At 41.9% G+C, this 11859-nt stretch overlaps 1 protein-coding gene across 1 annotated transcript; it reads right to left on the bottom strand.

Annotated features, from left to right (window-relative positions):
* Positions 1 to 516: 516 nt before the first annotated feature.
* Positions 517 to 4891, bottom strand: C19H11orf91 (chromosome 19 C11orf91 homolog). Its single transcript, XM_033928761.1, has 2 exons — positions 4567 to 4891; positions 517 to 602 (listed from the first exon to the last, which is right to left on the bottom strand). The coding sequence occupies exons 1-2, from the start codon at positions 4889 to 4891 to the stop codon at positions 517 to 519; spliced, it is 411 nt and encodes a 136-aa protein (XP_033784652.1).
* Between the last annotated feature and the right edge of the window lie 6968 nt (positions 4892 to 11859).

Here is an 11859-nt window from a genome sequence, read left to right as displayed (position 1 = left end):
GTGAAAGTCTCAGGCAGATATTCAATGGCTGGGTTCCTAACCAGTTGAGTACTAGCTGCCCCCAAGCTTCACCTAAGGACCTTCTGTGTACTAACTAGACATTGCAGGGGCAGTGAATGTTGGGATTCAGAAACAGCCCAAATATCAGTAGAGACTCTCGTGCCTATGTTGTCTCCTAAAATCCGTGGATTAAAGACAGCAGGCTCTCTGGTACCTTCAGATAGTTCTTATATTTCAGCATAAGGGACATTCACATGTCACATACAAATCAACTATTGGTAAATACAATGCAAAAACGACTAAATAGTGCAAGTCTAGAATTGGAAGCTATTTCAGATGAAACTTACTTCTGGACAGTGAGAATCTATCCTACACTGATAAACTGAGACTTACGATAGTAACCGAATTCCGGGTGAAGAAATCATTACATGTGCAGGACAAATACAACTTTTCTTCTGATAAAATGTGCAAAATGACAGAAAATAGTAGAAATGCGGTGGAATGTTGTGGACCTTCTTAGCATGGCAGCGTCATGTTCTTCAGATGTCGCATTCTTGGCCCATTTTGCATCTTTTCATCTTTAAGAGCTTTCAAAAACTTGTCTGAAAGAAAGAATTAGAAAGACAGGAAAACCATCACTTGATGTTCCCAAATTAGAACACAAGAGCATGACAAAACAAATGCTACATTTCCTCGGTCCTCCCCACCTAGACACCTTAGGACCATTATTAACTCAGTGGTGAACCTATCCAATGAAGTCAAGGCGGAGAGAGACCTTCAGGGCCCATGTCCTTCCCTGCTGCATCTGACTGAGGGGTGGATTTCATTCATTAAATCTTTCCCACAAATGACTTTAAATGATGTGTCATCCCTTTGCTGAATGTCTCCCATTAATACACTCAGTTTTATATTTCCAATGTTACACTCATTCTTTTAGAAGCATATTTTAGATTCTGATTTAGTTCATGGTTTTCACCGTTACGGTACATTTGGGTAGACTAGATATTTTCTCAGAGGTCAGAGGCCGCTGAAAAATTCTTACCCCAACCAACAAAGTTGGGGCAGTCACCATCGAGGGCTATATTTTACTGACGGAATGAAAGAAGTGGAAAATCATTGAACAAAATGTATAGCCCTTGATAGAAACTGCCCCAACTTTGGGCTGAGAACTTTTCAGCAGCCTCTTGCACAATTTAAGTTTGTATTTGAGGCAATGGAAACATAAGTGATTTGCCCAAAATCCCAAGAAGCAATGACAGAAAATATAAAAAGTAATCCAGTGATTGTGCCCAAATGCCCTCTCAACTGCTCTGCAGTGCTAGAAGAAAGTAAGTCCGCTTATGATCAAAGTGCCTATCTGTATCTAGGAAGTACGTCCCACCCAATGTTTACTGGACATCTGCAGAGCCACTTCTGGATCTTTCCTATTTCAGAGGCAAAAAGCGTTACCAAGCAAAACAGGCTTAAGAACATAAGAAGCGCCATCTCTGGATCAGACCCTCGGTCCATCAAGTCTAGTGATCCGCACACGCGGAGGCCCCGCCAGGTGTACATCTGGCGTAATTTTTAGTCACCAATATCCTTCTATGCCTCTCGTAACAGATGTGCATCTAGTTTGCTTTTGAATCCTAGGACGGTCGATTCCGCAATAACCTCCTCTGGGAGAGCATTCCAGGTGTCCACAATTCTCTGCATGAAGCAGAACTTCCTGATATTTGTCCTGAACTTGTCCCCCCTTAGCTTCATTCTGTGTCCTCTTGTCCGTGTCAAATTGGACAATGTAAATAATTTTTTCTGCTCTATTTTGTCGATTCCTTTCAGTGTTTTGAAGGTCTCGATCATATCCCCTCGCAGTCTCCTTTTCTCAAGTCTCTTAAGTCGATCCTCGTATTCCAGTTTCTCCATACCTTTTACTAGTTTCGTTGCTCGTCTCTGCTTTTTCCATTTCCCCACAAATCAACCAGAAATCTGCCACTTCAGCCATTCATCCCCAAGTGAAGGTCTCCTGTGATAAACAAGGTGTAGAAAGGAGACTTCCTGTCTTGGGCTTATTCCTCATGGAGATGAATGGCTCACTTAACCCTTCAATACTTTATGTACAAATAGGCGACTCACCTGGGCATATTAACAAGAAAATAGAAACACAGAGAGGAATATAAACATAAGAATTGCCACTGCTGGGTCAGACCAGTGGTCTATCGTGTCCAGCAGTCCACTCATGCGGCGGCCCCCAGGTCGAAGACCTGTGCCCTAACCGAGACCAGCCCTACCTGCGTTCGTTCTGGTTCAGCAAGAACTTGTCCAGCCTTGTCTTGAATCCCTGGAGGGTGTTTTCCCTTATAATAGATTCCAGGAGAGCATTCCAGTTCTCCACCACTCTCTGGGTGAAGAAGAACTTCCTTATGTTCGTACGGAATCTATCCCCTTTTAACTTCAGAGAGTGCCCTCTCGTTCTCTCTACCTTGGAGAGGGTGAACAACCTATCTTTACAGGTGGTGGTTACAGTCTCACTCTGCTTAGGTAGAACCAATGTTTCAGCCCTTGTGCTGTGGCTTTCTTCAGGGTGCGCTCTGAGGTCTGCAGTTTGTCTTTACATATAGTGAGATCCTCAAACCGGATTGTCTGAGGTTTGAGGTGATTGTGGCAGGAAAGTCCATTGGTCACAATTTTAAATTCTGGCCAAAATGCCACCAAATTTGTTTTTCCCACCAAAATTCAAGTTCACAACCAACGGACTTTCTTGCCTCAATCACCTCAAGCCCCAGCCAATCAAGATTGAGCACCCACTCTATACAAAGAGAAACTGCAGCCCTCTCAGCATACCTGAAGATGATGGCTGAAACATCGGTTCTACCTACCTAGACACGGTGAGAACTAGACAACTGCAACAATCATGAGGCCAGCTGTAGGAGTTAATCTTCAACCTGTGATGTTAAGCATTTAACAAGTGTCTTCCAGCTGCGAGCTACACGAACTCTGAATATTCAATGCTGAGGTATGCATGGCTCCTGCCACTGAACATCTGTGTATGACCCCCCTGACCTGGAAGTTAACCAGTGCCCAGTTAACTCATTGTGTAAAGTTAGGACATATTCAGCTGCATTAACTGTTTAAGTACTGATGAATATTAGGTACTGGCTTGATCAGCAGGAGTCTCTCCTGTTTTAGCTTTCACACCTCTTTCCATGCCCATCGAGACAAAGATACCTCGGGGTTATGTTTTTGCCATTGCAATTCAGGTCATTTAGCATGTGATACATACGTTAAATGATGAGGACTAATAATCTGCTTCTCTAATTCGAAATCACAAAATGTAGTGATCTCCTCCAAGGGGCAAGCAATATTATAGGATTTAATGCCCCCTCCTTGAGCACTTAAAATAACAGGAAATGTTTGTAGTCTATTCAATTTCTTAATTTCTCTTTGGTAGATTCATCAAACAGCAGAGCCATTTCTGCAGAATGATCACTATCAGAAAATTGTACCCTCCCTATCAGACAGGGCAGGGGTTCATCCACCCAAGCGTTCATGAACTCCCCTCTCTCTAATAAAAAGATAGGTATATTCAGTTGATATAATTTATTTATCTGGTCGTGATAATGATGCCCAAGTATTTCAATTTTTCTGGTGCCCAACTTGGTAGTAAATTTGCAGCTGAAATTTTAACATTATTTTAGATTAATTTACAGCCTTTTTACGAAGAGATTCTCCCAAAGTGGTTTGCAATACATTGTGCAATAATCGGTCAGGTGTGGTTCCAGCAGGCTCTTAATCTAACTGTAATGGTGTAATGGTGATTTCCCTAGTGATCCCTGAGACAGCAGCTCTAACCACTAGACCATCTCCTTCACTAATCCTGAGCTGCTGTTAAGTCTAATAGGAATGATTTTCCTAAATTTAAGGGCAGCCTTGAGAAGCTGCCAAAGTGAAGTTTATTTTATTGTTAAACTTCTCAAAAGCTTTTCTGCTGGGAAGCCAAACAAACCAATTCTGAAGATGGTCTCTAGAGGAAAGAGGTGATATGGTCCCAAAGGCAGAAGCGTTTCAGAGGCTAATTGAACTTTTTCTTCTTTTGATCTGAAAGAAAGCTATGAAAAAGAAGAGAAGAGCTCCAGACAGAGTCTTGGGAGTTGCTGAGGGTTCTGGAGGAGGGCAAAAAAAGCTTAGTCTCTAGCAACCTAGGGACGTTCTTTGAGAAATCATGGCATGCAAAGGGGATGGAGGATTGAATGACTGTCTAATCTCACATAATCCTACTTGAAATCTAGGACCACCCCAGAGTACTTTACAATATACAGACAGATCATTTCATAAACACAAATCTAATCCAGGTCATTCCCATTATTACTGTTTATTTTTGACAAAAGGAAGAATTTACTAAGTTTAATGGAAAAGTCCAGCAAATTGTAAGTTTAAACCAGTCCATGAAGAAGTGGGTTCACAGAGTCCAACTCTGAGAGGAATAATGTAAGAATTTTCACAAACTACTATTCTGGATTTTTAGCCTTTCAGTTAATGCTCGAGATGAGCGCTTTGGTGTAAAGAAAGTGGGAACACTTTACTCACATTGTTTGGAATCGAAGCCATCCCCAGTGATGGTAAGCAGCTCCAGCTCCTTTATTTTAATTTCAAGCTCACACACTTCATCCAGATGGCTGGCCTCAGGGGTGAAGTCTGCCCTTAGCGATGCAGAAAAGAACTGCAGAGGCTCATAGAGGATTTTGGCTAAGCCTGGGGGCCACGGGGAGCTTTCCACAGCTAGACTTTGAGGCTGATGATGGCCTTTTAATGGAAGGAAGAGGTTCTTCCAGATGTTGAAATCATTCAGTGGAGATGTGGAGACACTTCTGTCATACAGAGAAGGAAAATAGATTGGAGTATTCTTGTTCATACTGCAAGTTTTCCTCCTGCCCAAGTGCTTTTGCTAAGAATCACAGCAATGATAGCTCTGGTTGTAATTTAAAATCCTTCCTCCATGGAGATTTTAGAAGCGGAATGTGTGGATGGAATTTGCTTTTGTCATTTAGAATCCAATGGACAGCAGTGACCTCTGCATGCTCCAGTGATGAGTCTGTGGATCAAACTGAAGGTTGTCAAATTCTTACAACAAACCTTGTGAATTTAAGTTTCAAAATTGCAAACACAAGACTCGCAACACAAGTTCTAAACACAGGGGCTTAAGTAACTCAGAGGTATGAGCTTGAGAGAAAAAGGGCTCAATAAAGTGTAGGGTTGGAGCAATGTCCATAGCTGATTGAATGTTAGTATTGGTTTTTAATTTGTACATTGCCTCAGATGGGTTATTATCAAGGAAAGCAGAGGATAAATGTATATAAAAAGTGGTAAAGATAAAGTAGGAGTAATGGAGTGGATAAAGAAAGCAAAATGGAGAAGAAATGTAAAGATCGAAGCAAAGAATTTATTTAGGGTCCCTTTTACGAAGCCAGGGCTTCCATGCATTTACTGCAACAGCATCGCTACCGCAGCTTTGTAAAAGACATTAGTCTCTCCACCGTGTCCCTGAGTGCCCCTTTTACCCCCAGTCATCTAATAGTCCAGCTATCTCCCTCATAGACTTCTTGCTTCAAATTTGCTGAAAAAGTTTCTATTGGGCATTATCAAAAAGGGTATCACTACCAGAATGAAGGAAGTTATTCTACCACCGTATCGAGCGATGGTGCGCCCGCATCTGGAGTACTGCGTCCAATACTGGTCGCCGTACCTTAAGAAGGATACTCGAGAGGGTCCAGAGAAGAGCGACTAGGATGATAAGGGGCATGGAAAATCTTTCGTATGCTGAAAGGCTGGAGAAGCTGGGGCTCTTTACCCTAGAAAAGCGGAGACTTAGAGGGGACATGATAGAGACTTATAAAATCATGAAAGGCATAGAGAAGGTGGTGAGGGACAGATTCTTCAGACTAGTGGGGACAACAAAAACAAGAGGGCATTCAGAAAAATTGAAAGGAGACAGTTTCAAAACGAATGCTAGGAAGTTCTTCTTCACTCAGAGGGTGGTGGACACCTGGAATGTGCTCCCAGAAGAGGTGATAGGACAGAGTACAATACTGGGTTTCAAAAAGGGATTGGATGATTTCCTGAAGGTGAAGGGGATTGAAGAATACAGATAGAGGGTAACTATACAGGATACTAAATGAATAGGGAATACACAATTTAGGTAAAGGATCACTTACAGGTCATGGACCTGGGGGGCCGCCACTGGAGCGGACTGCTGGGCACGATGGACCCCTGGTCTGACCCGGCAGAAGCAATGCTTATGTTCTTATGTTTTTGCTTTCCCTGTCAGTATTTATGCTGTTTCCTATTTTCTTTCTTCTGATCCATTTTTCATTTTTGGAAAAATGCCCTCTTCATCTTACCTTTATCCATACTGGCAGTCATTTGGTCTTTTTAATGTGTGGAATACATTTGGTCTGGGCTTCCAGCAGTGGCATAGTAAGGGGAGGGGGTGCGGTCTTGGTGAGGATGCCAGCACCCATTCTCGCGTGCCCACTTCCCTTCCCTCCATACCTCTTTAACATTCGTGGCATAAGCAGCAACTCCAACCTAGGAAGTGACATCGGTGGAAGTGCTGGCGCAAGGAGCAGGTTGGGGTTGCTGCTCACGCTGTGAATATTAACGAGGTACAGGAGAAGGGATGTGTGCTGTAACAAACCACTGCTAGCAGATGTTTTGTTCCTGTGAAAGGTATAAAGTTTAGACAGCCCTGGTGCAGAAGAGCTGACCAGGTCAGTGTCCTGGAACATGCAGGCGATGACTATCACTGGATTAGCCAGCATGAGACAGGGAAAGTTATGCAGGAAAACTTGCACTCCTGTATAGAGCCTTTAAATCCTGGCAGGTGTTTTTGTTTTTTGGTTGGGGTTTTTTTTTTTTTTTTTTTGGGGGGGGGGGTTTACCTGAAATGCTTGCTGTTCTTTTAAGAAAGAAGCAGGGAAATCTGACCTCTGGCAGACGTAAGCAGTTCTCTAGAGAACTGATTCATCTCCCCCAGCCAGGCAAAGGGGGCGTGGTTTTGAGCTCCCTAAATGGAAGCCAGTGAGTCAGGGGGAGGCGGCCAGCAGAAGGAGCAGGAGAGGCTGGAAGATTGGGACATGCAGGAAGTTAATGTTCAGGACTAATGTCAGGAAGTTCTGCTTCACTCAGAGAGTGGTTGACACCTGGAATGCCCTCCCAGAAGAGATTATGACGGAATCGACCGTCCTAGGCTTCAAGAGCAAACTAGATGCATATCTCCTTAAGAGAGGCATATAAGGATATGGTGGACTATAAATTAAGCCAGGTGTACACCTGGCAGGGCCTCCGCGTGTGCGGATCGCCGGACTTGATGGACCGAAGGTCTGATCCGGAGAAGGCAGTTCTTATGTTCTTATGTTCTTATGTTAATTCTGTCCCAGCCCTGGAACAGTTGAATAACATGGAAGCTATGGATTTTCAAGCAGCAGAAAGTGAACCAGAACCTAGTATGGAATTGATGGAAATCAACTGCTGTAAAAGTGAGTATGCTGAGTTGTGCTATTAATTCTCTGAGAAGGACATTGCTTTGAACTGTGCTTTGTTTTGAGTATTTTTGCCTGGAAGAAAGAGGCTTGTGCTGGCAGGAGAATACCTGCTTATGAACTGTAACATTTGTGAGCAAACTGGCTCAGAGAAACTTTTGGTTTTTGCTATTTTTGTTTTGCTTGCTGGCTGGGAGTTTTGGCACTGAGGTACGTTTGAACTGAGGCAGCTAAGTAGGAGCAGTGCAACAGCTGTGCCTGTTCCGGATGCTGGAACAGCCTGTGCCTCAGAACTGTTCTTTGTTTGACTACAGGTTGCTGGACTGTAAGACTGTGAAGTTTATACTTGACTCTTCTGCTTCACTTATCACCAGAGAGGGTTATTTCAAAACTCTTTGGGTCGGAAAGCTGCCCGATGCAAAGAGCCTGCTCAGCCTGAATAAAAGGGGCAAAGACTTAGCTAAAGTTGAGCATTGCCACTAGTTGCTTTAAGAACCTGCCTGAAAGTATTGCTCTACTGTACCTCTCTGCATTCAGTGTCTTTCCCTGGCAAAGAAGTTAAGATTTTGGGAAGTTTACCTAATTGCAACAGCTGAGGTGGCTGTTGGCCAGTTGCTGGAGGAAAAGCTGTATTTTTGTTTACTGTTGCTTTGGTTGCTATTGAAACTTGAACCTTGGTGGAAGTTTTTGCTGGAAAGGGAAATACTGAGGTTTGACCACAGCCTAGCCATTACCAGGCCTGGAGGGGATATGCTGGACCCTGTGTTGTGATAGTGTGCACAGCAGGAGGGGGTGGGGGGAGTTGCGCCACAGTCCTGGGTGCCTCTTACCCTTGCCTACACCACTGGTTTGCAGGATGGCATTCATAAGCCATATTGATGCCTCATGTTACTCTTCACATCAAATCTAAAATCTTTTTTATTTTGCTCCTAAACCAAGTGCTCCATGATGCAGTCATTTTTTTTTCATCTAGGAACTTTAATCCCATTGCATTTCCATATGCGACATCCAGTCAAGACTGAGGTAATTGCAATCAGCTGTTGTTATATTGTTACAATATTTTGGTTTGCTTCCCTGACTTCTGTGAGTATGCCATCATTTGTCTGTTTATTCTGATTGGTCAGATGGCAGTATATCCCCACCACTATTCTCTTTCTCTTCAAATATGGAATTTCAGTCCATAAAGACTGTACTTTTATTCTGTTTGATCTAATGCTTCCTTTAATATTGTGATAAACATGCAGGAACTGCAAGTCCCAGAATACCTGTAAAGGGACAGAGCCATGGTGGGAAAACCCAGGATGGAATCATTCTAATGAGGAATGGGTTAGGTGACCTATTGGTCCCAAGGGCGGAGGGGGGGGGGCTGGAATAGGAGCATATGGGAAACTTGCACCTCTAAAAGGCAAAGAGGTTGGGGCTTGACAGGCTGCATTTTCTGTGGTTACAATCCAAGCATATTTTGTACCTGGGGTAACAGAGTGACTTGTCCAGAGTCAAAGGAGCAGCTGGGAATTGAAGCTGGAACCTCAAGGCCACACCTCCTCTGCACTCCCTAACACCTGTGCTATGATAGAGTGAGAGTAGGAAGGGGAAAACCCACATGAGTGCCTGTGTGTTTGTAAAGGAGTGTGTAAGGGGAAAGCCTGCACTCTAGTAGGTGCTGGGGTGTATTTAGAGAATGCTAGTACAAATTTTATTTATTTATTTAAACTATTTTTAATCCGCTTAACGCCTAAGTAGCTCATGATAAAACATACATAAACGAGTGGACATACAATAACATCAGATAAGCCAAAACCCCTCATCTGCCCATATAAAACTCTTCTCCAAAAATGCTTCAACAGTCTTCCATCTACGTTAGAATTCTAGGATCAATCAAATGCTTGAACAAAAAAGTATATTTTGAGCAACTTCCAAAAGTATAAACGTATCACACCGGAAATTCCATTCCATAATATTGGACCTGCTACCAAAAAGCAGAATTTTCTAGTCAAAACATCTGTATTTCACTATCCCAATTTTGCACACATCCAATAACATGCAGTTCTCAGATCTTAAGATTGGGGTTTGTGATAGGAACACTGTGATACAGCTCATTAAGTTCCTGGGTTCCCCATAGGAGACAGCCCTAAAGATTGCTTTCACCTGGGAGCAGTCTCGCTGGGAGTAGAAAGAGATCCCTCGGTAAAGCCTAAAATCCCCACACATTCTGCTCCAGAGCTTGTAATCCCCTCCAGGGATTCAAGACAAAGTTAGACAAGTTCCTGCTGAACAAGGACATACGCTGGTAGGGCTAGTCTCATTTAGGGCGCTGGTCTATGACCAGAGGGCCGCCGCGTGAGCGGACCACTGGTCTGACCCAGCAGCTGCAATTCTTATGGTCTTATGAAGTTGCTGATGGGCACTGAGCTGGACTGAAATTACTAGCTGGGCCAGATCTTCCCATTGTTCTGGAACTGGAAACAAAGGAAAGTGACTGAAAAGATGGATATCTAATACCCAAGCCAGTGCCAAGGCAAGGCACAAGGCCAGTCAAGGCTTTCATTCTAGTTGTAAGAGTTTTAAAATGTATTTAGGATAGAGAATCAATGCGCTTGATTGTCCAGGGGCCACTAAAGAGTTAATTCTGTCCTGCTTCCATTGGAGTATTTTTTTATAGAGATAATACTGTTTTCGCAATTGGTCCTGGAGGAGCAAACGAAGGAAAGGGGATGGTACTGAGGTCTCAAAAATGCACAGCTCATCCAAACTCCAAATCGCCCGACCCCTAAGCAAGGGCAAGGCGAGGCACGGCATAACAATCCCCCCTTTGTACCTTTTTTTAATCCCGCTGTATCGCCCTCTCCCATTCATGATTTTAGTGTGAATTGCATAGATATTATTATTATTTGTGGTATATCAAATGAAATTGAAATGTGAAATGTTATATAGCATAACATAAAACTTTATTTATAAATCACAGATACCTCATGAGCCTATGCAATTTACAAAAGATAAAAACAGCACATTAACTGTTTAAGTTACAATCAATTAAAACCATACAATAATCATTTTCTTAATTTACTAAACAAATAAATGTTCATTAATCTTCTAAAATGCATGTAAGGGAATGATATTGAAATTAACAATTGAATTAAAATGTGGCCACTTTGTAGGAAAGTAGATGGTTTCATATCTGATATACTTGCATTCCTTTACTGATGAAAAAGCAAAATAAGTAATATTTGGCAAAGATTGTTTTGGTAAAGAAAATGAAAGATGAACATATGAGTTAGAAGGAACTAAACCAAACATGACTGTATAACAAACGCAGCCCAATTTGGATAATACCCTTGCATCTTATTGGAAGCCAATGTAATTTCTGGTAAAAAAAAAAAAAAGCGGAAAGATGATCACATTTCTTCTGATTAAATATCAGATACACTGTGGAATTTTGGATAATTTGTAACTTTTAAAAATTTTTATAGGAGCCAATAATTTAGGCTATTTAACAAAAGAGATTGCAGCAATAGTTGATACAGATAAGGTTCAAAATAGGAAAGAATGGACCTTAACTTCCAAAGCATTACAAATCCTTTTCAAATTACTAAATCTACTTGTGATTTCATTAATAAATACCAATCTAATTGGACCCCTAAAATTTTTATTGTCAGAATAATGTAATTAATCCCATTTGACACTAACTTTTTTAAATCTCTCTTCTTATTAGAAGCTAAGAAACCTCTAGTTTATTTATTTATTTAATTTTAACTTAAAACTGACCATCCAATCATGTATCAACAGTAAAACCTTTCCTATCTGTTCAACTTTCTTTTAACGATTTATTCAAGTCAAACACATATACACTGATACAAAAATTTTTCCTTAACAGTGAACTAAATCCCAAATGATACAATAGAAGCAAAACAGCAGGAGTCCAGGTGTTGGTTCTTACAACCTAGACTTGACTAAGAAAATTACCCCACACTCTGTCCTCCCCTTCCTCCCCCCTCCCCCTTGTTCAACTTTCTAATTCAAGCCTTGAGAAACAACGTAGATTTTACATGAATAAAATATTTCACCTATGCACTTCTGGAGGCTCCGCTGACTGACCTTTTCAATTATTCTCTAGAGTCTGGAGTGGTTCTGGAGAAGGACAGATGTGGTTCCTCTCCACAAAAGTGGAAGTAAGGAAGAAGTAGGGCATTACAGTCTGGCAAGTCTGACTTCTGTGGTAAGCAAATTAATGGAAACGCTTTTAAAAGAGAGAATGGTCAAGTTTCTGGAATTCTGTGGATTACAGGACTGAAGACAACATGGATTCACTAGAGGTAAATCTTGTCAGACAAATCTGATCAAT

Source organism: Geotrypetes seraphini, chromosome 19 (genome assembly GCF_902459505.1).
Source record: "Geotrypetes seraphini chromosome 19, aGeoSer1.1, whole genome shotgun sequence".
NCBI lineage: Eukaryota > Metazoa > Chordata > Amphibia > Gymnophiona > Dermophiidae > Geotrypetes > Geotrypetes seraphini.
The sequence above is the reverse complement of the archived record's forward strand: the minus strand, read 5'-3'. Positions and strand labels throughout refer to the sequence as shown.

What these genes read in the sequence shown, in the direction of transcription:
- C19H11orf91 (XM_033928761.1), bottom strand. Translation starts at nt 4,891, where the DNA reads ATGAACAAGAATACTCCAATCTATTTTCCTTCTCTGTATGACAGAAGT. An exon ending in TGGCTTCGATTCCAAACAAT is followed by an intron (nt 603 to 4,566) that starts GTGAGTAAAGTG and finishes TCTTTCTTTCAG; the next exon opens with ACAAGTTTTTGAAAGCTCTT.